This window comes from Mesoplodon mirus (assembly GCF_964341445.2).
Source record: "Mesoplodon mirus genome assembly, chromosome: X".
Taxonomy (NCBI): domain Eukaryota; kingdom Metazoa; phylum Chordata; class Mammalia; order Artiodactyla; family Ziphiidae; genus Mesoplodon; species Mesoplodon mirus.
The window spans coordinates 89,285,200-89,313,190 of record NC_138981.1 but is presented as its reverse complement, the minus strand read 5'-3'; the positions used below and the strand labels follow the sequence as shown (position 1 = coordinate 89,313,190).

General features: G+C 36.4%; 1 protein-coding gene across 1 annotated transcript; it reads right to left on the bottom strand.

The window, feature by feature from the left end:
- On the bottom strand, positions 1 to 27,778 carry FAM199X (family with sequence similarity 199, X-linked). The gene is made up of 6 exons (XM_082609752.1): positions 27,283 to 27,778; positions 19,317 to 19,536; positions 9,866 to 10,015; positions 9,324 to 9,485; positions 7,958 to 8,224; positions 1 to 6,674 (listed from the first exon to the last, which is right to left on the bottom strand). The coding sequence occupies exons 1-6, from the start codon at positions 27,477 to 27,479 to the stop codon at positions 6,504 to 6,506; spliced, it is 1,167 nt and encodes a 388-aa protein (XP_082465878.1). The 5' UTR covers positions 27,480 to 27,778; the 3' UTR covers positions 1 to 6,503.
- Between the last annotated feature and the right edge of the window lie 213 nt (positions 27,779 to 27,991).

The following is a 27,991-nucleotide window of genomic DNA, read 5'->3' as shown; positions in this document are numbered from 1 at the left end:
TTAATATCTAACTCATTTATTAAAAATTGAAGATTACAGAAAAGCATGAATAATATTGGCTTTATTAAACAGGCTCAATTAACTTACCTTTGACTAACAAATCAAAGCATTTAATATCACAAGAGGAATTTTGAGCATGAGGTCGATTCCAACCTCTGAAATTAAAAACAAAAGAAAAGCAGCTAAGACATTTTCCGAAGGAGAGAGCAACCACAGGCCTCCCTCTAGCGGCAGGAGATAAAGTTGCTGCTGAAAAGCTGAACTGCTTCTATACCTATACATAAAACTGCTCACAGACATTTACATAATTAAAACTTAAAAAGACTCTAGAACAATATATAAGGAAAATAGATCTGGTTTTTTTGTAAACAATGTTAGACCTAATTTTCACTTACTATGAATGCTAATCTCTCCAGAAATCTGATCTTTCCAGGAAAAAAAATGATTTGCCAATTGACATTTGGGAAATTGGAGCTTTCACAAAACAAAAGTTTATGGAGCCTTAACCAAACCACGAGCAAAAGAAAAGAGAGAAGTTCTTCTCTGTTGATAAATGTTCTGGGATGAGACATGAAAAGGAGTAGAATCAGAAGTATAAAGTAGTAAGCAGCAGTGGGTTTGTAAGAATTCATGGTACATCAAAAGAGACAGTTTAAAATATTACAAGAGTTCTTAATAACCAAAACACTTTTCATTCTGATAATCAGTTTCAAAAGACAGCTCTGCCACATTGCCATTTTAATTACAACCATATATACTCATTTAGATTTAACTACTGAACTACTACTTTCAAGTACAAGAAGAAACTCAAAATAGAAATGACTTGTATTACAGCTATTGCTTTTCCCTCACAGCTTCAGGAAAAACAGCTTTTATATACACTGTAGTAAGTACAGAATGTACAGAAGACAGTTATATATACAAAAGTGCATTAATATAGTAATACATTTAGCAGAAATACAGGAAAAAATCCTGGTTAACAACCTGATACATTACAGTATTTAAGACTACTTGAAGATTCTCCAAACCAGTCAACTTCCTACTTGCTTTGGTTATGATATTGATGCTACATAACTAACCTTTGAAACTAAAACAAAAAATTGAAAATTTTAACCGTCTGTGAAATGTTTTACATATACTTGTGTTTATCCTTAATAGCTTTTGAAAACAGTTCTATAAAACTCCCAACACAAAGATTTAGAATGGATAATACCTATATCTAAATTAGAGTACTCAAAGGAGAAATGAAATTGATCCACTATAGGAACAGACATGGTCTGCTCCATTCCTAAAAGCCTCAGCTTGATAACCTAACCCCAAAGTCTCAACTTAAATCCCATTGGTCAGCTACTATTAAAGAGCAAGCAGCTCCACAAAACAAGCCATGGCTTCAGGCCACTGTTCCTTAGAACAATTCAGAATAGGTAAGTGTTAACTTGTCATTTATACATATTAATTCTACATCTACCTTTATATAGTCAAAATGCATATGTATAATTAGAACAACTCTCCTCTTTTCTACCCCTATCCCTCACCACAAAAAAAGAACACAGATTTCCACAGGTTCCACTGACCACAAAGATGTAACAAAGAAATTTAACAATAAAAAGTATTACATATTGAAATCAGAGATGACCAAATCAGTTCCTCCAAGTTCAGTATGAATATCTAATTAAAATTAATTTACCATTATGTGATCTAGGTTAAAACATTAATAACCTTAATTTAAAATATAATTGTGAAGGGGGGCTGAAAACAAATAATTTTAATATTAGAAAAAATATGAAAATAAAATTTTAGTGAGTCAACTCAGTTATACCATGCAACCTCCTTACTCTTTTTTATCCTTAAAATAAATTTTTATCAAAGTATAGTTGACTTCTTACTCTTAATAGCCAGTTAACCTAGAGGAATTTTCATAGTTCCTTCTAAGCCTTTTGGAATAAGTAAATAAGTAAGTTATTTTCCAAAGAAATAAGAATTAAGCATTTCTAAGGAGCTATGTTCCAGATACTGACAGGGATGCCTAGGTCTAAATATCTCTCAGATACCTCCTGCCACTTAGCATAATTTCACTGTAAAGATAAAACTTATCTTACTCTGTCAGACTTAAAATGAATCCAAAGTTACCACAGTACATGTGTATACAAATACTTATTTTCTACCTAATAGTCCTTTTAAGGATTAAATTTACCTCTAACTTTAGACATGTTGAATGTCAGTGTAATCAACATCACTACTAGTATTTGAATGTAACTGGAAATTTTCCTATCAACCATCTCATACTATATACTGACTTTAAGTAACCCCCTCCCAATTCTAAGCAAATGTTTTTTCTTCTAGATAGAAGTGCTAAAAGGTAATTTGTTAAAGGGAAAAGGAATGTTCAGCTATTACATGAATGAATACAAAGAATCCCTAAAGTTAACAAGAGAATCAACTTGCTATATAATCTCTGTTCTTGAAAGTACTTTTGCCTTGAAAATTATCTTTCCAGAGTTATCTGGTTTTAAAAAGTATTCTCGGGAATTCACTGGCAGTCCGGTGGTTAGGACTCTGCACTTCCACTGCCGAGGGCCCGGGTTCAATCCCTGGTCGGGGAACTAAGATCCCGCAAGCCACACAGCGTAGCCAAAAAAAAAAAAAAAGTGTTCTGGTTTATGACTTTTTTCAGGGGAAAAAATAAAAGAATACGTTAAGCTATACTTTAGTTGACTTCGATGTTCTTCCATGACCTAGCTGGGCCAAAAATCAAGTTATGCAAACGAAACTTGAGATCTGAAGGTTTTTGTTTTGTTATACACTCTTATCATTGATTACATAGCTCGATTTAATGCCTTTGCTTACTGATATCCAACAGCATGGGCATTTTACAAAACGAATTACAACATTTAGATTACTTTTGAGTTTGGAAAAGCCTGATATTGATGAAAAGTACAGAGTTCACCTTTAAGGCACATGAGGCTATATAGAGTAAGCCACAAACAAAATATTCTGCTAGAGAATCCTGGGAACAAGACTTCTATATTTTTCATGTACTAACATTTTTGGCTTAAATATGAAGACATTTGATCAATTTCACAATTTTTAAAGCTCATCAGAATCTGGATACCTTTATACAATAGTTTCTTGAAATTTTTCCTTCATGAGGGGTTTTAGCACTTTTAAGAGCTAAATAAAATGAAATGTCCACCCAATTCATGGAGTCATCGAATTACAAGTCAGTTTCTGGGATTAATTCAGCAATATCTAGTTAACCCAAAGGACTGACGAAACGGACAAAACTGCCAACACACCTAACTAAAAATGAGACAAGTCTCAAGAAAAAAAAGTTATTTTACTCTAAGTTCTTCTTGGGATAGAATGAATTAGCCCTTTATACTCCACTATACATTATACTACATTGCCTTACTTTAACTCCGTTGCAAAACTGTGGAAAAAGACATGCCATTTTGTTTAAACTCAAGGTTCACACTTTTAAAAGCTGTGGTAGGGACTGACAGGATTCTATGAAATCTTTTTTTTTCCAGTTTTGTTGAGATATAATTGACATACATAAAAGATCTCTAATAAAATGTTTCTGGATAAATCTGATGTGACTTTATCATGCCCTTAGTTAACAAGGCTTATTTTTTATCATGCCCTCAGTTAAGAAGGCTTATTTTTAAAAGGAAAGACTTATTTGCTCCGACATCAACTCTCTACAGATGAGAACTGACACTGGAGCAAATAAATCTCACATTTTTATTAATTGGTTAGTTGGGGTTTATATTTAAAAAGAAAGAAATATTGAGTTGGATTTGTTTTCAGTTGAACTCAGAAAGAGACCAGACTGAATTTATTACTTATTCCAAGAAAGAAATAATTCAAACTTGAATTACCTACAAGAGGCAATAAAACCAAAAAAAAAAAGTATAGCACATTAACAAAGACGAGAATTTTCTGTCTTTTTCTGCTGTTTATTTGGGGGGGGGTAGGTAGAGAAAAACTTTTTAATCTCCCTCTTCGATCATAAGCAAACCCAAGTTGCTTAATTTCTTTTCTTTTCATTCTTTCAGTCTCTTCCAAGACAACTTAATGAGCTACCTCTAATTTATGGTACCGTAAAAACAGCGCATCCAGTTTACACAAAATTTCATGGCGCACTTTACTATAAACACTCAAACCTTTATAAACTTTAAAAATTGGCTCTGTGGTGCTTTGGTAAACTTGTTTAATAGTGACTTAAGTTAAATCTAGGGTAATAAGACTATGTGATTGTTGGGAGAGTAGAGGAATTGGTCTTATTAGGATTTTCTTTTACTGGTCACTGTCAAGTAAACTGTTTCCAAGTATTTAATAGATAAATGCTGCTCTATGATTTCCAAAAGTAGCCTGTTTTCCTTGAAGAGTAGGTAAAGAGAACAGGCAATCATTCCCTGGAATTTTGCTTTTGCTAAGAGCAGGTAGAGAAATCACCTGTATTTGCTCTTCTCTCCATTTACTCTTCATATATTTGGAAGGGAAAACAACGAGGTGGACCCTTTCTGTCTTCCTCAGAATATTCTGGGATCTATCCCCAAGCTCTCTTTGGGCCCTCTAAGCTAGTTAGAAGCACAAAGAGGGAGGGGGTAAGAGGAAAGTCAGAAGGACTACTCCAACTGATAACCATATACACGTATATACTTTTATTTTAGTAAAAATTTAAAGTATGAATTTAGTAGTCTTCGAAATGTTACAACCATACCACAGTCCTCAGCAAAGCTGCAATATATCAATTTTTTTCCTCAGTTTCAATTCTTTAACCTTTGAGGAACTAAAATAAAATCAAAATTTCAAAACACATGACTGTAAGAAAAGGCTAAGCCTTTCTATCAACTGAGAATTAAGAATCTAAGTTGTTAATCTTTTTAACAGGTTACTTGATATGATACAATAAAAAAAAGTAGAAATCTATCAACCGCTGACTCTAGAGTTTAAAAAAGTATTGATTAGGGCTTCCCTGGTGGTGCAGTGGTTGATAGTCCGCCTGCGGATGCAGGGGACACGGGTTCGTGCCCCGGTCTGGGAAGATCCCACATGCCACGGAGAGGCTAGGCCCGTGAGCCATGGCTGCTGAGCCTGCGCGTCCGGAGCCTGTGCTCCGCAACGGGAGAGGCCACAACAGTGAGAGGCCCGCATACGGCAAAAAAAAAAAAAAGTATTGATTACAACTCCTCCTACAAAATTATGATTACCTCCCAAGTTTCCACAACAAAAAGAAAATTATGAAAGTCAGAAAGCAGCTTGATTGTCAGTAGTATCAGTTTCCTTTTTTTTAACCCACGTGAATGTTTAAAGATGTGTGGAAAAATAAAAGGAATCACACTACTTCTAATGTTCATAACAAACTCTCCATGAAAACATTTAAAGAGACTCTATGATTTCACATTTAAAATTAGATTTCTATTAGTAGCCAAGAAGCTAAGTTTTTTTTTATATCTCACTGCTCAGTGTATTTCTAGCGATTTATAGAGTTTAGCAGAACTGTAAGGGTTTTCTTTAGTTAATTTTGAACATTAACCTGTTCACATGCCAGAAGCTGTTACACCAAATATTTAAAAATTAGAGCTGTGCTGAAAATAAAAAGAGCTACAAAAGACCTTGATAAGAGATATTTTCTGCCTTTAAGGCAGTTTCACAGCCTAAAATTTCAAAAAGCAGTGGAAAAGTAGAATTGGTTGTTTTGTTTAATTGATTTCTCCTTTTGAATATTAATCAACATAGCATCATGTCTAAAATTCAGCCACTAGTAACATTATTTTCTCAGTAGTCATCACTTGCAGAAAGGATTCTGAATTTACATAAAGTGAAGAACAAAAACAAACCTAATGAAAGATATCAGGGCCTGTTTTTACACCTTTGAGTTAATAATTAATGAAAACAGATAGAACTAAACCTAATGAAGGCACTATTGTAAACAGCAATCCACACCCTACCCCAACCTGGAAAAAAGATGTCCACTAGGAATTGAGTATTATGCTATGGCCCTTTAGAAAAACTAAACTAAGAAGTCTTAACATTAAGAAGGAAACTGAATTATGATCTCTACATATGTATACTGACATAATAAACTATTTGTCAGCAGTACCTTAAAGTCTTCTAAACTGTAAAAGTACTAGTCTTTGAAAAAGCCCACTTAACCACCCTGAAGTTTAAATAGTCAAAACATTTACTAAATCAGTGGTTCTTAAAACTAGAGTGTGTGGCAGAATAACCTGGTGCCTGTTAAAACACAACGCTAGGCCCCTCCCACAGCACTTCTGATTCACTAGGTCTGGGGTGGGGCCCAAGAGTATGCATTTCTAATAACTTCTCAGCTGATGCTGAAGCTGCTGGTCTGAGGACCACCTGCTGAGAACCACAGACCTAAATTATGAATAGTACATCAGCACAGCCCTAACCAACAAAAGTTTGGTCAAGATGCATGTAAACAAATAAGGATAGAATAATGCTCAGAAAGAACGCTGATAAATTCACCCTTATTACATCAAAACATCTACATCTGCTTCGTGGTCTTCCTCAGTCACTTTCAAGGACAGCACTTCTTCATTAAGGAATAGCCCACTGAGCCTCTCCTTCCGAGCCTGCCTCTGCTCTTTCAGCTGCCTCTTGCGTAAGGCCTTCTGCTGTAACTTCCGCTGCTTGGATCGCTTCTGTCAAAATAAAAAATTCTAAATCAGTGAGGTTCAGTTCTGGCCTATCTACCCCAGAGTATTTTATGGATCAAATTCTGTATTTTCTGATTAGAGATGTTCAAATTCCTCTGCAGTACAATCCTGGTTCCAGTAAGTGAGCCATTAGCTTAGACATGAAAACGATTCTTCAAGATTCTATTTCAGTGGTATTTGACCAGTGAATCTTCTTATAAGGAAGGGTTGAAACTTGATCATTTGACTAGTTATGGACAACCAATCATTTCTAAGACTTTTTTATATCAAATTAAGGCACACTGGTGTCAGTGCAGAGGAAACATGTAGTGAACAATACTGAATACAAATATAGAGAACATTGTCAAAATCTCTAATGCTTAGGCTTTTAAGGTGCCTTTCATCCAAAAGCACTAGCAATTTTACAATGGCTGGGAAAGAACCATGTCTTTTTCATATTAAGCAAATACCATCTTAAAAGTCCTTTAGAAACCCAGTGGGTACTCTATTCCTTGTCACTGGTAAACTGATGCCAAAAAGGAATGACCACATATCCAAAGGAAACCCATGGCAACCAACAAAGCTGGCTATGTTTCTGCTACTTTGGTAAGAACCAGGGAAGGAATCACTGTGTATCCTTGTCACCACTGGGTTCCCAAAGAGTTATAGAGAAACCCTTATCATCCATAAGTTGGCTCCAGACTGTCGCCACTGCAAGGAACCGAACTCCCCTGCTAAGCATCACAGAACCATCCTATATACATTTAAACTTATTTATGTGCCCAATAATATTATACAGAATTTTTTCAACTGTCAGAAGGGTAGACAGAAATTAGAGGAAGCATTATTACATTTTAAAAAGAGCTAAGAAGAAACATTCAAGATTAAAACATTAAGAAAACATTTAACACACACAAAAAACAAAGAGAACATTTTTAGGAGCTAATAGACAGCAACATCAGCAACATAGTAAGATCCGCTTAGTAGTAAGCTGCAGTCAGTATTGCAATCTTGAGACTCACTCATTATTTCCATCAATTTACCTTACTTAAAACAGACATAAAAATCAGATAAAATTGAAGGTAATATGGCTGTGGGTCAAAACAGCATTTCAAAGCACTCAGCCTAGAGGGCTTTGATCAATAGGAGAGAATCCTGCTTGTTCAATTAAAACCAAAACCCACAGGCATCTATACAGCAGGATAATTATAACTCTTCAAGAAATTTATATGAAGGAATACTAATGTTAATATTGAAAGGTAAAGTTTTGTATTGATTAGACGTTTTACTTTTGAATCCCGAATCCGCTCTGCTGCACTTGCAGACAAGTTGCTGTCACTGTGTGCTCGACTCATGTTGGCACTGGAGTTTGAAGCAGAGTTTCCAACACTGGACCCACTGCTGCTTGCAGAACTGACCATGCTGGCACTGCTGCTGCTGGCACTGGCACTGGCACCGCTCACTCCACTGGTGCTTGCGCAACTAAAGTTGCTTCTCTTCCAGGCCTCTCTTGCAGGCCGTAGGCGAGGGCTATGCTCCTTGATGTAGTTTCTGACCTTGGAAGAGACAGACAAAAACTGGTTACTGCTGTTCCTCGACATTCTGCCTTCAAAATAATGGAGAAAAGAAGAATATTGTACTTAAAACTGTCAAAAGTGCTACACATGCACATAGGTAGAATATAAAGACAAAAGCAATCTCTAAATGTAGAAACAAGTACCAGAAAAATTGATAGTTTTCAAAATTCTAGAATACATATTATGAAGTTAGATTGTTTAAAGTATATAAAATATAATCAGTAAATGGAAGGCTACTAGCCTCTAGAACTTAGTATAATCCTAAGAATCCTGAGAATAACACTCAGAAATAGAAACTAACAATAAAATAAAATGCATAAGAGTAGGCATTTTTTAAGGGTTGCACCTTAAGATGATTTAAGTAAGCTGCTGATTATATCTAAGATTAGAGTGTTTCTTAGATCTTAGCTAGGGGCCCACTGTACCTGTCTTCAAATGCAAGGCATCAATTTACCATACTAATGAAAAATGGGCTGGAATGTAGAAAATTATAGTATGTCTGTTGAGAGAAATACTGAGAGAAAATTTTCATAAATCATGATAAATGCAAAAAAATAAAAAGTAGAACATAAGTACTCATTCAGCTATGCATCAGAGAAAGAGAAGTAAAGCCTATATTTAGAAGATACCAGAAATGTGTACCTAAGAATAGCAGAAGGAAAATTCATTGTTTTACCCTAGCCTGGCTCAATTACTGCATAAGACTATTCAAATCCCCCAGCTCAGATGTTCACTCAAGTACAGCTTTCAATAATCAATATTTTGATTCTGTCAATTGGTCTTCTGTAAACTGAGTTAGAATAAATCTATACTTTAGCATAACCACCCCTTAAATTGTGAAATTAGGTTTCAAAACCTGCATAACTAAAAAGCAGGTTCTATATCCACATAGTCCCAGAAAGGTACAGCCAGGTGAGATGTACATAAAACCTCTTAAAACCACATGTTCTAATATTACATTTCACAGCAGTGATTTTGACCTTAATTATTTATGTATTTACATATGACTATACAAGTATACATGTTATAAAACAATGGTATTTTCAATAGCTGTACAATCTGTATTTTCTTTACATACCTGCTTCAGTTTTTCATCTGTGAGACAGTTAAGTTCAATAATAAACTCACTGTCTGTAGGGGAGATTTGAGCAGAAGGATCAATTATTTTAATAATATCAAGTTGCTCCCGAAGACCCATCTCAGTACTGACTTTACGACTCAGATACTCAATATATTCCACCTATATGATGAAAAATTACAATAAACAAGATCAATGCCAAAACCTCTGATCTTTTAGTGTGTAATTTTTAATGTTTTAAATATCAGAAGTGCTTAATATTATATTTGTTCCCTGCAAAACAATTAGTTAGAGCTCAAATTCATATTTACTAAGCAATCCACATTTATCCAGTAGCTTTAAATAGGCAATAAATCAAGCTTCACATATGTGTGTGTGTTTTTTTTTTTTCTGGGCCACATCAGGCGGCATGTGGGATCTTAGTTCCCTGACCAGGGATCAAACCCACATCCCCTGCATTGGAAGCGTGGAGTCTTAACCACTGGACCACCAGGGAAGTCCCCCACATATACGCTTTTAATTAAGAATGTTGAGATCGCTACCTGTTCATCATTTGTCATTGCACTCCAAGGAAGTTCATCTAAATTCCGGTGCTTGTTTTTCTTTTTAGGAAGCAGGCAAGGTGAACTTGGAATACTGGGTATGACATCAGAAAGTACATCACTCCCACTGGCAATGTCACTGCCTGGTAACTTTATAAAAATAAGGAGAATGGGGCAGGGAAAGAAAAATTAAAAAAAAAAATTTAAATGCCACATGTTTTGTATTGATTAAAAATGACTTTAATAAAAGACTAATGACAAATACAGAATCAGAAGACATTAACTCTGATCCACTCCTATTTTAGACAAAGCGGCAACATCGACATACTCTTTGTATATACAGTCACTTATTCAATGAGAGATATTTTCCAAAAGCTTAAAATCACAATCAAGGCTTGTTAAAATGCTAACTTAAGAGTCAATCATCATTAAGGTTTTAAATTCATAATGTGAATGTAGGCTAGGACCCACACAGCATAATGAATAAGGAGCACTAGTCTCCATCTCAAGAGACCTGAGTGATCTGCCACCACCTGGCTCTTTGCCAGACACTGTGCTAGACATACTGCCAATATAAAGACAAATCATGGCCCTTGTCCTCATGTCTGTATTCATAACCTCGAGACAAGTAAACTAATATAAAATATGTTGTTAATATAAAGAAAAATACTTTAAAGACCAGAAGTATTATAAAAGAAAAATTGGGGAAAAAATGGCAAGAGACAACGTGTAGACAAAGGAGAAAGCAAGCAAGCCTAACACACAGAAAATCGAATCAGCAAAAATATGTGCTATAATTTTATACTGCCTATTAAAAATCAGTTAGAATGGATTTAATTATTTAACAGCTTTGTTGAGCTATAACTGATATACAAAGAACTGTACGTATTTCATATATACAATTTGATGACTTTGGACATATGCATACACCCATGAAAGCATCATCACAATCAAGGTAATAAACATATCCATCACCTCCAAAAGTCAGAATGGATTTAATTTTGAATAAATGTGTTTAAGTCATTTTTAAGAAAGATAAAATATTTTCTTCTACAATGAGTACATAACAATCTTCAAAAATAATGTTTTCATTTTTATAATGTACAAAACAGCACCTTTTTGTTGTTTTGGTTCTATAGACTTTGCAATTATATCTGAACTCTAGGTGATTACTAGGCTTTTGAAGTTACCAAAAAGAAAAGCCATTTTATCCATGCAGATTACTGCACTCACATGTGTTTGGCCTCCTATTGTACCCACAGCACTGTAATAGGTACAGGGAATCCAAAGGAGTGTAAGTCACGGTCCTTACACAAGAACTTTATATTCTACTTGGAAAGATAATACAATAGCACAAACATATAATTTTTGTGCTGTAATATAAACATAGCAAATAACAAACGCATGTCTGAGATGACAAGTCATCAATGGAAATACCTGGCGTGAGTTGAAGCTACAAGATTAAAGCTTAGAGAACTACAAGGGGGCAGGCACTGGGGAGTCAATTGCATAGAAGAAATGAGTGAAGCCACAAAAAGGGGGTTGATCACTATGCAAGGTGACCATGATGTTTAGAATGAAGTTATCCAAGTTAACTATTACTCTTAAAAAGCACATTTTCACTTTGACTGTCATTGATGAATCTAAGCATATAAGTGGCATCCAACAATCTGTATGACTTCCTTTAAAATCTCATTAACTAACACTGCTTGTTCACCCTTAGCCCAAATGTTATCTAGTCAGTGTAATGAAAGAATGATTGCTGAATGCACACATGAAGGCCATGTCTTTTTCAGCCTTTACCGTCAGTACAACATTTTGCTATTTTCCCTTTGAAAAACTTCAAATCACAACATTACTATGTTAAAGATCTCCCTGGGGTTCCCAAAACAAAATGAGATGCTCCTTATCAGATGAAAGGCCTCCCCTACTTCAAGCTCCTTTGATAAATTAGGTAGAGAAAGGAACTCTCCAAGTATCTATACTCTCAAAACTTAAGAAAAGAATTCATCTTTAGCCTATATCTGCTAAGTGCCAGACTGTATGTTAAGCATTTTAATTTGTGCCTTTAATTCTGTTTACATGTTTGTTGGGGGGTGGGTGGCAAAAGATAGGCAATTAATGGTTCTTTGGCCATTTTTTTCTGGGGAGAGGTTAAAAGATCCCAGAGTTCAAATCAAATCCCAGCCCTACTGCTCTCTAGTCATGTGATCTTGTGTAGGTTAGTTCCCTTCTTTGAGCTTCAGAGTCTTCAGTAAGTTATGGTTACTGTCATCCATCTCAAAGGACTGTTGAGAGATTTACAAAAGGTAACATTTCTGGCACATGGGTGATACTCAATAAATCGCAGTATGTCCCTTTTTCTATACCTTGCCATGGTTTTAAGCCCTTTTAAAAAAGGAGCATAAACCCTCAGAGAATACCTCATGTTGCTAAAGTGGCTGGGTTAAATTTCACAAGGTAGTCTCTTGGAATGACAGCATGGGGAAAAGGAAAAGGTATTCAGGTAAGGAGAATAAGTTAATAAAACCATAGGTGGAAGAAAAAAACATAGGATAAGGTTAAGGAGACCAATATAATTAAAACAGAAAATCAGTGCTAGGGATATGAAAGTTTAACAAATGAACTAGAGCTGTTATATGATATGAAGAAGTAGACCAATAACATTTCTAAGTAGAAGTAGTAATGATGAAATTGGTCTTGAGGGAAGATGAGTTAAAAAGCAGTATGGGGACGAAATAGAGGAAAGACTGGAATTAGGAAGCTCTTTTCTTGTGATCTGGGCCTGGACTAAGATAAGCAAAAATGGAAAGAAAAATGGGAGCAGATAGGGAAATTTTCAAATGAAATACAATTTATAAGACTATTTGACAACTGAATGGATAAGGATAATAGTCAAATGGCCATATGTGAGACCAGAAGAAAACTGGCAACATTTCACGGTCATACAACCCACCCTGGTTAACATATAACCCTTAAAGACCTCATTTTTTATGGCAAGAGACCTGAAGTAATGTTATATAGATCTTCTAGTCCTACACTTCATTTTACAAATAAGGGAAAAATGATATCCAGGGAGGGTCATACGGTTAGTGGCAGCATCCAAAGAAGGACACAAGTCCAGTGCTTTCGACTATGTCAGGCTGTCCTGCCCTGCAGGTAGTTTGGAATGAGAGAAGAATGCAATTTGGGATATAGAGAGTTTGCAGTGATAATGAGAAAAGCAAATACAAGTGTCCTTTGAAATGACAATAATCATTTTACAATACACTGTAAGACATGTCACAAAGCAGAGTCTTTTTTTTCCCCCATGGAAACACTGTAATTGGAAGTTGCATTACTGATCAAGGACTCCGCATCAGATAATGGGCTAGCATTAAATCATAAGGTCATTCAACTGTAAGTGTCAAGTAGTCAATTGGAGATAGGGGATTAAAGCTGCAGATATACAGGAGAATTAGTTGTATGTGCTCCTGTGTATTCATTAGACCAGCAATTTTCCATTTTATAATTGATAATATATTTCAGGATAAAAATGCTTAATAATTCTCATCTCGTATTTTTCATGGACAACAATATTTGGTATATCTATATTAGAATCAGTAATTGTGACAAGTAAGGAGAATTAAATCAAACCTCTGCCATATTTTCTGCAGTATGCAGCAAAATTTTATGAGTAAGCTCATTTCTTTAACAGCTGATGTGCAATAACAAATTGTACCTCTAGGTTTCAAGCATGACAGCTGAATTACTCACTCTTTAAATTTTCTATGCTTTCCCGCTCAACAATAAAATAATTTCTCAAGTTCTAAGACTAGTCAAATATATCTTTAATAGCAAAAGGACTGCAAGCAAAGAAAACTATCAGCAAGGCAAGATGTTTTCATGCTACTTCAAATGCTAAAATGCTACTTCATTCTAAGGTTAAAATCCTGCCTTATCAAGCAGTTAGCATTTCTCTTCCCAGAGAATCTATGAATCATTTATATTTACTTTAGTAGTAACTGAAACATCTGTTTAAAAGAAAGATTTAAACAGATGCAGATTTTAATCACAACAGAGGTAATACGAATTTTTAAACTACAGTCAACGATTTTTAGCCTACATTAATCCTAACACATAATTTGTAATTATCTTCTGGGGTAATTTACTGTTCATGATTATGAGATCCCACAAAGACAAGAGAGCATTTTAAACCTTCCAGCATATTTAAACGGCAAATATCCATGGTAACAGAGTACCTACACTCCAATTTCAGAAGTGGAAAACACATTACTAAGGCAGGCCTTATTTTTGTTTCAGTGTTGTCAGTCATGTGCATTAACAGTGAGTGGTCGGGGATAGTTTTCCACTCTACTCATAAAATTAGTGAAGAAGTCAGCAATTAAAATTAAAAAGCGCCTGCCATTTTGCAACATTATGGATGATAACTCTAAGTCACATGAAATAAGCAGAAAAAATATTTATCAGAATTATCAGAACTCCATTTGCTTATACTGTGTTAAGAATCCTTGTGGTCTTATTTTCAATACAAAGTGTGCACTTTAAAAACATGAGGCACTGGGAAGTAGGTAAGGGAAGGAATGGGAGCTTGGGATTAGCAGAGGCAAACTATTATATATAGGATGGATAAACAACAAGGTCCTACTGTATAGCACAGGGAACTATATTCAATATCCTGTGACAAACCATAATGGAAAAGAATATGAAAAAGAATATATGTGTGTGTGTGTGTGTGTGTGTGTGTGTGTGTGTATAACCAAGTCACTTTGCTGTACATAAGACATTAATACAACATTGTAAATCAACTATACTTCAATAAAATTTTTTAAAAATTAGGCACTGAAAAATAAAAAAGTACCCACACAAAGATGCTCACTGCTGTGTTATCTATAATAGAAAAAAAAACAGAAACAGATGTAAATAGTGGAATGGTTTCATAAGTTCCGGCATACTAGAGTACCAGGACTATTATGTAGTCATTAAGTGAATAATTTGCAGATCATGAAAAAGTTTATATGTTAAATGAGAATTTTATTATAGTATCTTATCCAGAAGAAAAGGGAACGCTGCCCAACTCATTCTATGAGGCCAAAGTGATACAAAGACATCACAAGAAAGGAAAACTACAGACCAATATTCCTTATGAAAACCAATGCAAAATCCTCAACAAAATACTAGCAAACCAAATCCAGCAGCAAATTAAAAGGATTATATACCATGACCAATTAGGATTAATCCTAGGAATGCAAGGGTGAGTCATCATACAAAAATCAATGTAGTACATCAAACAAACAGAATGAAGAAACCGCATGATCATCTCAACAGATACAGAAAAAGTGTTTGACAAAATCTAACACCCTTTCAGATAAAAACACTGAACAAACTAGGAATAAAAGGGAAATGCTTCAATATGATAATAAAGGACATTTGTGAAAAACCTACAGCTAACATACTCAAAGGTGAAAGACTGAAAGCTTCTCCCCTAAGATCAGGAAAAAAAACCACGGATGCCTGCTTTTGCCACTTCTATTCAACACTGTACTGGAGATCTAGTCAGGGCAATTAAGCAAGAAAAATAAAACTATCCAGATTGGAAAGGAAGAAGGAAAACCATCTCTATTCACAGATGACATGATCTTAAATATAAAAAACCCTAGAGAATCCACACAGAAAAAGAGAACTATTAAAGCTAATACGTAAGTTCAGCAAAGTTGCAGGATACAAAATCAATATACGAAACTCAACTGTATTTCTATACACTAGCAATGAATAATCCAAAAAATGAAATTAAGAAAACAATTTCATTTACAACTGTATCAAAAGAATAAAATATTTAGGAATAAACTGAACCAAGGAACTATAAGACTTAAACACAGAAAACTATAAAACATCATTGAAAGAAATTAAAGAAGGCTTAAATAAAGACATTCCAGCCCATGTTCATGGATTGAAATATTTAATAATACTGTTAAGACAGTAACATTCCCCAAATTGATCTACAGATTCAATGAAATCCCTATCAAAATTCCAACTTCCCTTTTTGCAGAAATGGACAACCTGATCCTAAACTTTGATAAAGAAGAACAAAGTGGGAGAACTCACGCTTCTTGATTTCAAACCTTATTACAAAGCTAGAGTAATCAAAACATAAGGATAAGGATATGCTGGCATAAGGATAGATATATGTATCAATGGAATAGAATCGAGAGTCCAGAACTAAACCTATAAACATCTATGACCAATTAATTTCCACAAGGGTACCAAGACCATTAGATAAGGAAAAAATTAGTCTTTTCAACAAGTGGTGCTGGGACAACTGGATATCTACATGCAAAAGAATGAATTTGGAAGTCCTACCTTATGCCGTATATAAAAAGTAACTCAAAAGGATCAAAGATCTAAATGTAGGAACTAAAGCTCTAAAATTCTAAGAAGGAAACAGATGAAAAATCTGCATGACCTTGGATTAAGCAATGGTTTTTAAAATATGACATCAGAAGCACAGAACTCTAAGAAAAAATAAATTAGACTTCTATAAAATTTAAACTTTTGTGTATTAAAGGACACTATATTAAATGAAAAGACAACCTACAGAATGGGAAGTATTTTTGCAAATCATGTATATGATAAGCGCCTAGTAGCCATCACATATAAAGTACTCTTAAAATTCAACAAGAAAAGACAATGCAATTTAAAAATGGGCAAAGGATCTGAATAGACATTTTCCCCAAAGAAGATATACAAATGGCCAATAAGACATGAAAAGATGCTCATCATCATTAGCCATTAGGGAAATACAAGTCAAAACCACAATGAGATACCAATTTACACACAGTAGGATGGCTATAATAAAAAGGACAGACCATACCAAGTGTTAGAAAGGATGTGGAGAAACTGGAACTTTCATGTATTGCTAGTGAAAATGTAAAATGGTACAGCCACTTTGGAAAACATTTTGGCAGTTCCCCAAAAAGTTAAACATAAAGTTATCACATGAGCCAGCAACTTCCAGTGTATATCCATGAGAATTAAAAATATACATCCATATAAAAACTTGTACCTGAATGATCATAGCAGTATTATTTATAATAGCCCCAAAGCGGAAACAATCCATCAGTTGATGAATGAATAAACAGAATGTTATGTATCCATAAAATGGAATATTCAGCCATAAAAAGGAACTGTCATGGGCTAAATGTTTGTCACCCCCCAAATCCATATCTTGAAGTCCTAATCCCCAACATGATGATATTTGGAGGTGGGGCTTTGGGAGGTAATTAGGTTTATACGAGGTCATGAGGGTGGAGCCTGTGTGATGGGATTGGTGACCTTGTAAGAAGACCAAGAGACCAGAGCTAGCTCTCTCTCCCACCTCTATGTGAGGATACAGCAAAAGGCAATCATCTGCAAACCAGGAAGAGGGTGCTCACCAGAACCTGTCCATGATGGCATTCTGATCTCGGACTTTCAGGCTCCAGAACTGTGAGAAATAAGTGTTTGTTGTTTAAGCCACTCAGTCTATGGTATTTGTTATAGCAGCTCGAGCTGACTTAAGACAGGAATGAAATACTATATGCTATAACATGGATGAACTTGAAAACATTACGCTAAGTCAAAGACCTCAGACACAAAAGGCCACATATTATATGAGTACATTTATATTAAATATCCAGATAGGTAAATCCATAGAGAAAGTAGATTAGTGGTTGCCAGGTGATGGGGGCAGGGGGAAATTGGGACTATCTATTAACAGGCATTGGTTTCTTTTGGAGTGATAGAAATGTCCTGGAATTAGATAGTGGTGATGGCTGCACAACACTGTGAATATATTAAAAATCTCTGAATTATACATATTAGAATTATTAAAATGGTATATTTTATCTCAATTTTTAAAATTTTTATCCAAATCATATTTACAACTGTATATGAAATAGAAGCATTTGAAATAAAATAAAATTTAAAAATAAAGGGGCTGTGGATTATATTTTCCTCTTTATAAACCTCTTAATTTCCAGTATAGCATTGTTTATAATGAAAAAACTGAAACCAACCTAAATATTCATTATTAGGGAACTGATTAAATTATGATGCAGTTATCAAAAAGAATGAAATATAGTACAGGTAGTTGAAAAAAGCAGAGGGCCAAACAGTGGCTGAAGTATGATCCCATTTTTGTGTGTCTTTTTTTTTTTTTTTTGGTGGGGGGTGCCCTCACCGAGCAGTATGCGGGATCTTAGTTCCCCGAACAGGGATCGAACCTGTGCCCCCTGCAGTGGAAGTGCAGAGGCGCAGAGTCTTAACCTCTGGACCGCCAGGGAAGTCCCTTTGTGTGTTTTTAACGCTGTGCAAGCATACTTGTATCTGCACAAGCTCTTAACAGTGGTAACCACAGAAGAGTGGGACTTGGAGACTTATTTTTAATTTTATGCTATTTGGTATTATTTGATATTTTAATAAAAAATGTTTGAAATAGGGCTTCCCTGGTGGCGCAGTGGTTGAGAGTCTGCCTGCCGATGCAGAGGACATGGGCTCATGTCCCGGTCTGGGAAGATCCCACATGCCGCGGAGCGGCTAGGCCCGTGAGCCATGGCCGCTGAGCCTGCGCGACTGGAGCCTATGCTCTGCAACGGGAGAGGCCACAACAGGGAGGCCCGCGTACCGAAAAAAAAAAAAAAAAAAAAAAGAAAAAAAATTGTTTGAAATAAAATGTTTGATTCATCTTTTGGAAAACAACTTCAAGTATTTAGATGGCTTTCAAACATAGTAGATATGCAAGTATTTGTTGAATATAACAGTTGCTGTATGCAAGGAAAGCTTCTTCAAACGTTATTGTGTTTTACAATCAGAAAATGGATGTTGCCATAACATGATCTACATTTTCTGAAAGACTGTTTGGAAATGCTGCCTTATGATGAGTGCAATTTGCCACAAAGCCATTTTATGTGGTATATGTGCCACAGAAGAAAAAACATTTTTAGGTGAAAAACATCTCTACATATGAAGAGAATACAAAATGAGAAATTAAATTCCTAATAAAAATGAAAAAAATTATGTATTATGTAGTGGTTTGTGATATTAGATATATAACGTGACCTTGATGTAAAGGTATTGTGCCTATAAGGACATGAAGGCCATTTATCAGTAAAGAGAAAATTTGCTTGGATTAATGCACAGAAAGGTACTAATGATATATAATAATAGGAACATTATACAAGTATTAAATTACATGAAAATATACAAAAGGTATCTGTAGCGTGAGAAGCCTAAAAGGAATGTTAGCAAAAATAAAGGATAAATATTTCTTCTAATTCTTAATGCTGTTAGAGAATCTCCAGGACTGAATAAACATTGGAGAAATTTACTTTGAGGTAGAGATGAAAATACCGAAACAGAAATTCATACTTCTACTTATGGAGTAATGATGGCAATATAAGAAAAATAATCCTACCTGCCATTCAAATTCACTATCTGACCAATCCCAGTATGTGCTAATAGAAGAAGAGACATCACTGCAGACACTCCCCTCAGGGAATAAATCAAAAGACGTGAAGTCCTGATCATCTAATAGGGAATAGCAATCATCTTGATCTCCAACAGAAACTGATGAAAACAGCTCCTCACTGCATTCTGAGCTGGCCACACTTGTTCCACAGGAAGTTAAATTCCACCTTAAAAACAACACAAAAGAAATCACAACAGAAACTACAGAATCCACACAATTTTAAGATACAAATAGGATACGATTATTACATTTATGAGGAATATGAGCATATTTTTAGATATGATAATGATATTGTGATTATTTTCAAAAGAGCTCTTATCTTTTAAAGATACATACTAAAATATTTATGAATGAATTTGTCTGGGATTTGTCTCAAAATTATAAGGGGTTGAGGAATGAGTAGGGGTATAGATAAAGCACACTGCCATATGTAATTGTTGAAGCTGCACGATGGGTATATGGGGTTCATTACACTATTCTCTACTTTCCTACCTGTCTGATTGGAGCTGGACTGAGTTCAAATTCTTGCTCTGTCACTTGCCTGCTGTTTGATCTGAAGCGAAACAAATCCTCCCCAAGCCTGGGTCATCATCTTTAAAATGCGGTTACTATTTACATTATATGAGAATGCATACAGAGCACTCAGCAGACATAAAATGTGCTCAATACATGGCAGCTATTATTATTAAAGGAAGAGAGTAGCCAGTGCAGAGCAGAGAAAAGCACCAACAAAGTACACAGGTAGAAGCTCAAAGTGTTTCTTATATTTAAATAACTTTTACATGTCAATGATATACAGGATCATTGCAAAGATGTTGGAACAAGAAAGGAGTGACGAATAAGATTAAAATTACCAGTAATTCCACTAACAATAAATGATCCATAATGTTTTGGCACTTTTTTCTACATGAATATGTATATTTTTACAGAACCAGTATTGTGTGTGTGTGTGTGTAGATAGATATTAGTATCCCACTTTTATTCACTTAACATTATATACTGAACATTTACCCAACTATATTACTTGAAAACATTTTAATGCCTATATAATAGTCTACCTATTAAATGTATCATAATTTATTTAACATTACTCCTTCAATAATAGGTACTTAGGCTGTTTCCAATTCTTTTTTTGGTACTACAAATAATACTGAGATGAAACCATTTTGTTTATAATTATTTATCTAAATATATAATCTCTCAACATAGATTATTTGAAAGGAAATTACTGAGTCAAAGAATATGAACATTTCTAAGGGTGACAGTATAGTTAGCCAAGTGCCTTTTCCGAAAAGGTTGCACTAATTTGCCCTCCCCAAAGCAGTCCATAAAAGTGCTCATTTCACCACAACCTTAACAGCACCGAAATTTTCATTTTTAAAAATTTTACCTAGCTGATAGGAGAAAAACATTTTTATATCAATTTTTATTTCTTTGATTACTGGCAAGGCAAAAATTAAAAATAATTATTAGCTATTTTGCTATAGCATTTTACTAGGTGTTAATATTTTCCTTGTTGATTTTGTTAGAGTTCTTTATATGTTAAGGATATTAATATTTTGTCTGTATTATTTGTTGCAGGGTTATACATTTTTTTAATTTTTTTATCTTGAAATCTACAAATCTGTTTTCTTTTATAAATTTCCACTAGCTTTATATTACTAATGAGATAATCTTCATTGCTTTGGCAGTAGCCTAGGGAAATTAACCCTTAAGACATGATTTAGTATATCTGATACTAATAAGGTATTAAAATAATGACTTCCTGAAGAAAAGCTTGTTATTACCTATTATTGTTTCTCACCTTTCATTAAATCCAGTTTTTTCCTGAATTGTGTATTCAGTTTTTAAACTTCCCCTCTTATTTTATATAGCTAATCTTAATTCCAAAGTTCTTGATTTACAAAATTTGGGCATCCTGGCAATTTTATGGCACCTTTTCCTTTGTACTAAAGGTAGAGTATTTTAAACCACTGAAACACACACACACTCTAAACTATTATAGCTCAGTAATATAAAAGCAGAAGTCAACAAACTTTTATAAATAGGCAAAAACCTAAAATTCACCTAAGAATCCTAGAATACCTTGTAACATTACCTAGTTTTATCACGTGCTTGCTAGGTAAGCAGTATCCTCATTTTTTTAAAAATCAACAAACCTGGTAGAATTAACCAAATTGCCTCAGTCATGCAATAAGGCAATAGAAAGCTGTGAATGACAATTACAGTGAAAGTTCTGTCCTTTCACACACTCAACAAACATTTAGTCAGCATCTTCAATGTGCCAAAGCACTGTGTCATGTACTAGGAAAAGCTGTTAGATAATTGTTTTTAATGAGAATTTCTTTTTAGCTTCGAAAACTTAGTAGAAATGTGTTTCCCTTCATGAGTAATATTGACTGTTTTTTAAAAACTAAGCCATATTTAATAACCTAATCATTAGATCACTGACAAGGGAGTCAGGAATTTGCTTGGTTTTGTGCTCTTACCTTAGGGCAAAATCAGGATGTTCCTCAGTTTTCCAGATCTATAACTTTATAACAGATATTACAAGGTTCTGGGCATTCTTAGAAGCCTTAGCTCCTTGTTCTTTTCTTTTTTTTAATTAACAGTGGCAAGGAAATCGGTCTCATACTTGAAACAATCATTTACAAAATAGAAAAATAGTACTTTGAGTTTTTAAAAAATTCTATTATCTTCTAATATGCAAATATTCTTATTCTTATTATTTTAAGACAAGGTAAATAAAAACCAAGTAGGAAGTACTTTCATCCACTGTTGGTGGGAATGTTAAATTGGCACTGGCATAATCTTTCTGAAAAGCAATTTGGTAGTGTATAAAGAGCTTTAAAAAGGTTCATTCCTTTGGACTCAGTAATTGCCTTGCTAAGAATCTATCCCTTTCCCCAAATAGAATTTTGGAAAAAAAAGATGTATATACAAAAATGTCCAAACAATATTATAATAGCAAAATAAGGAAAAACAAATGCCTCTAAAACATTGGGAATAATTAAATGATATATCTATATCTGAATAATGGTGTTTTAAAAATCATTAAAAATCATATTTTCAGGCTATTTATTGAAAAAGAAAATAAAATGTAACTGCAAACAACCTAGTCACAAATTATATATATAGCCGGATCCTGATTTTTAAAATTATGTATGTACAAAGAAATAACATTAAAAGTAACAACAGGGAATTTCCTGGCGGTCCAGTGGTTAGGACTTGGTGCTTCCACTCCGGGGGTGGGGGTTTAATCCCTGGTCAGGGAATGAAGATCCTGATAGCGATGTGGCACGGCCAAAAAAAAAAAAAAAAGGTAACAACATCAAAATGTTGACAGCTGTTATCTTTAGTTAAAAGGATCATAAGTGGTCTTTATAGTTTCGTATATGCCCGTAATTTTCTATAATGAACTTTTATAATAGAAATTTAAGAGATGCTTTTAGACTGTTCTGTTGGTTTCAAATGTGTAATGGAAGAGCACTGTGTACGTGTGCTCAGCACTGAACTCTTCAAATTTACAAAGCCCTTACATCTTATTCCACTAAGAGAAAACTACCTAACACTAAGATCCTCGCTATAACCATGCAATTATTCACAAAGGAGACTTTCTCCATATTTTAAAAGAAATGTTGAAAAGAATCCATGAAATGGGGTTTAACTCAATAACTAGGCTTGCTGCCCAAATTTTAATTAAAAATAAAAAGCCAAGAACATTTACCTGCAAGGCTTTTCAGCAAGAATACACAGATGAAGGGCTTTCAGTGGTATTTTTCTAAAATTAAGAAAAGCATGTGTACCACATACATTCTTCTGCAGCCCTTTCTCTCTCAGGTAGACCTATTACCTCTCAGGATAAGAATCCAGCCAATGAGCACTGTGGAATACAGTCCTACTGTCAAGTTGATGAAAGTCATTCCAAATCCATGCCATTTATTCTCAGTTAACAATCCTCTTTGTATTCATCACTGACTCCCTGCCAGAATCCCCATACAGCCACCCTGACTTCTGCTACTCCTCTGGAGCCCAACAGGCCATCAAGGTCCCAAGTTAGAGCAGATGACACAACCCCCCTACTTTACTCATTCAAATTTCCAACTCTCCTCCCAGCGACCTCCATTGTCTTGGGATCCTTACCCATCCCTCCTACCCACTCTACAGTCTGGGAAGTAAACAACATTCCATGTCATTTCTAAGGCTAATTCTTCCATTTGGCCTTCAGAGTTAATCCCATCCATCTCCTGTCATCCCACCTGCTCTTGTATTTTCAATTTCTCTCTTTCCTGTGGGTTGCTTCTAAGGAGCTAAAATATCTGTTCTTGGAAAATAAATAAATAAACAAGGCAAAAATCAAATGAAGAAGCCTTCACTTTTTTTTTTCAAATTACCATATCTCTCCTTCCTTTCCCTGCTAAATTTATTGAAAAGTGTCTTCTATTCTCTCAGCCTCTGTAACCCCACAGTTCCACTCCTATCAGACTACTGGAATCTCTGTTCTAGAAATCTACATTTCTAGTCTAAATAGTTCTCCAAAGTCTGATCCCCATTCTCAACTTGTCACAACAAGCCCCCAAACCAAATTCCTCCTGCCTCTGTAATATATCTCACTTCATGAAACATGGTTCTACCACCTGTAACTCACAACTCTTCTGCACCTCTAATTCTCTAACAAGACAGGAAAACTGTGGGTAGAACAAAAGGCACACGGTAGTCTTGGGCTTTTTCTAGTTAATGATGATTGAAAATGGGGCTCTGAAATCACAGAACTGAGTAACTGCTTTATACAATACGTAGTTCATTTTGTATCCTGCCAATAGGGTATACAAAAATGAGGCACTGTCCTCCCACATGCTTTTCACAATTGTTCAATGTCAAAGTACTGATGTACTCCTGAAAGAGGAAGAAAATAACACACTGATTAGTTCATATTAACCTCCTTCATCTCGCAACTTAATTATAGGACCTACCAATATCATTATATTTTTTTTCAATTTGCTAAATGATATCCTTTTTTGCTGACAGTGGAAGTTACCGTGGACAAATGCTAAGAGAAAACCCACAATTACACCAGAAAAATCCTGTCCCTCAAACTAAAAAAAAAAAAGCCTTAAAACTATATATATATTCCATATTGATATTTCAATTAAAAATGAAATAAGTTTTTAAGTGTTTTTGGCTTACTGAAGTTTATTTTATTCCCCCCAAATTCTAGACAAACCCAACTTGGTCATAAAATCCTAAAAGATACTCCTAGAAAAGTGAATTCTCAGGAAGCTGTCTATGTTCGTGTAATTTATTTTCCACTGAACCTAGACCAGTGACACACCAATCTAAGTCACAGGTGACTCTAAGTGCAACAAACATTCAAACTTAGGAATCATAAGTAATAGTGCCTTGACTCTCTTGATTAATGAAGACTGCATAGATACCCCAGAGTCCAGTAAATGAGCAGACACAAAATCATCATCATCATAAGGCCCTTATCAACAGCATTATTTAAACAATCTCCATAGTTTTGTTATCAGGTAACAAGGAAGAAGCAAAATAGAGGCAAATCAAGTACCTACCCACTGACAAGCTTTCTATTTTCAATGAAACTTGTTTTATAATGATTAAACCCAAGGCTCAATATCAGAACTCAACTATTCAGATCTGATTTCTGTTTTGGATTGTTGCTTGAATTGGTGAATGTGCTGTGACCCATACAACTCCAAAATAAAAGAACTCCCTAAACTAAACTTTGCCCACATACATGATTTAGCTTTTTTCTTCTCCCTGAAAAGAAATGACTGGAAGCATATGGTCCTCTCAAACGCCATCCTGAGGAGCGGGTAAGAAGGCAGAACGTTCCAGAAGGAGAAAAGATTTAAAAAGCAAGGTAGCCTAGGGCAGAAACATCACCTGCTGTAAGAATTGCTAATTCTGCTTCCCCTTATCTCCGCTGAGGAGGGTACAGAGCAAGATACATTCCTGCTACCATTCCAAGCCTTGTGACAAGTAGGGTAGGAGAGGGGGGGTTTAAAAAAGCAGGCAGTAACTAGAAAAATGCTTGACTTGGGAAAACTGGGGCTGAACAAGAACCTCCCCCTCTATCTTCACCACCTCATGCTGGAAAACAACCTTGACTCTACCAAGGTCTGTAAGACAAGGGATAGAAAAACACAAGGAAAAAATGGGGAGGAGGAGAAAGAACAGAACAAGCTGTAAGAAATGTATTATTCACCATGCTACACTCCCCATCACCCCCACACATTTTGGCAGCACTTACCCTCAGCCTCTGTCCCCACTCCCTTGCCCTCATCATCAGAGCAGGCTAATTCTGAGATCATTTAACATTCCTGTGTATATGATTTATTCCAGTGCTGCAAAACTTAAAATATCAAATATGTGCACAAGTATTATTTTACCTTATTTTCCAATGCAAACAATTCTAAGCACACTTAATTTCATAAATATGTTACATTCATGCTATAGTCACATCATGGGTTTCTGTGAGTTAGTCTAAGAAACCATAACAACCATTTATAACACTGGAGCCCTTAGTTCTGTTCCAAGTTTCATCACTGGCTCCGAAGGAGTAATCCTGGCTTTGCCTGACTCGGTTTTATTAACTTGAACACAGTCTTTTCTCTCTGGGCCTCAGTTTCCTCATTTTTGCAATGAGGATTTGGAACAGTTGTAACAAGTTTACTACCATTTTCCTTTCACATGTGTTATAGCGATGTTCTGTATGATTATTTAATTGTAACACCTTGCTTCCAGACTATACCTTTCTTTTAGGTAAGAATCATATTTTATATATTCCTTGTACTTGGTAGAAGGTTAGTAACTCTGTAGATTGATTTAAGGGGTTGGGGAGGAGCATGCAAAAGGAAGGATTTGTTCGTATTCATATTGTAAAGTGGACGAGAAATCAGAACTAGACTCCTTAATTCAACTCCAGTATTTTCCATAGCTGAATCCCTCTCTCTCTCCCTCCTCCCTTGTTCTCCACCCCGCCAGGCCTCTGTGTGTGGTGTATACACACATATACATATAATATGCACCTATGTTATAGGTTGGGGTATGTGTAAAACATCTTCAAATCCCCCACATTTGATATAACACAAATGCCTGCATGAGAGAATTCTCCAGAACACTCTACCTTCCAATAAAACCAGTTAGGGGATGCACCCTCTGAATAAATTTGTATAAGCAAGCCCATCCTAAGCTTCGCTGCATCTTTCCACTGGGGGAGCAAACCAAAGGATGTGCTTCAGGAAGGAATCTTCCAGATTTAAGCTTATACATTTTGTCAGGGCCTAAAGCGCTAGGGCAAAGAGTTCATAGAGCAAAGAAAAAAAAAAAAGAATCGCCTGGTTTCCCAAAGCTTCACTAAAGAAACGGGGGGTTGGGGGGTGAAAATAGGGCTACGAGACAGGTTAAAAATTGGGAAAAGGAAGATTCTAGCTTTTAAAGTGCCACCTTTCAAAAAGATCGACTTTTGATTTTGAGCCATCCGAAATCCTCTCTATGGAGGATTGGATTGTACCGGAAATGGAAGGGGTTAAACTTTTGAGGGTGGATGAAAACAGGGAAGCATCTAAGAATCAAGGGTTGGGGTTTGGGATTCGCAGGGTACAGATGAGGCGGGAGGGGGAAGGGAGGAGTCGCTGGGTCAGAAGATGAATGGGGGAAAAGAGAGAGAGTAAAATGCCGGCCAAAAGGAAAATCGGAGGACAGGGGTGAAATAGGGAGGGGAAGAGGGAAGGAGCCCGGGAATGAGCGCTGGGCGGAGGAAGGTGGGGGAGGGGGCGACTGGAAACGCAGACCCGAGGCGGAGGGCCAGAATGGGGGGAACCTGGCGTTCTCCGGCTGGAGGCAGAGGTGTGGGCAGTCTGCCCCTGCCCTCAGCGGAGGTTTGTACCTGTTGGTGTGGAAGCGGTGGAGCGGATCCGTGCGATGGCAAGACGAGAGCTGGCAGCCGAAGTCGCTGATGTCCAGGCAGCCCGGCTCCTCGCTCGGGCAGGTGCCCACCCCGCGAGGGGGTCCCAGAAGCGGGAAGGGCTCCTCGGGGGTTAGAAACTTCTCGTACGAAGTGGTGGCTGACGCTTCGTCGGACATGGTTGGAGATGGCCTGGCTCGGGCTCCCTCTCCGACCCCCGGCTGCTCCCGCGACCGTCCCTGCCCCCACTCTAACCTGTCCGCTGTCGCCGCCGCCGGGGTGTGCCCGCTGCAGATCCCTGGCAGGCTGCGCGCCGCGGCCCACCGCTGCCCGGGGAATGCCGGGCGGCACGAAGGGGCTGCTCGAGGCTACAGGCGCCTGCCGGCCACTCAGTCAGCGCCTCAGCGGCCTCTGCAACCACCTCAGCCGTCGCTGCCGCTACCCGGCCCAACCCAGTCAGCGCAGCGCCGCCGCCGCCACCCGGCCCGCCCACTGCGCTCCTGCTCGCAACTGCAGCAGTCTGCCCGACACCCGCAAGAAGGGGAAAGGCGGCGGGAAGACGCTCCCTTTGCCCCCTGCTGGCGCGGAGGAGGAACTGAATCTCCGCCCGCCGCAGCCCGCGCCTCCGGCTCCTCCCCGCCCCGCCCTGCCCTCCACGTGTCGAATCAGGGATTCCAGACGCTGGAAAGGC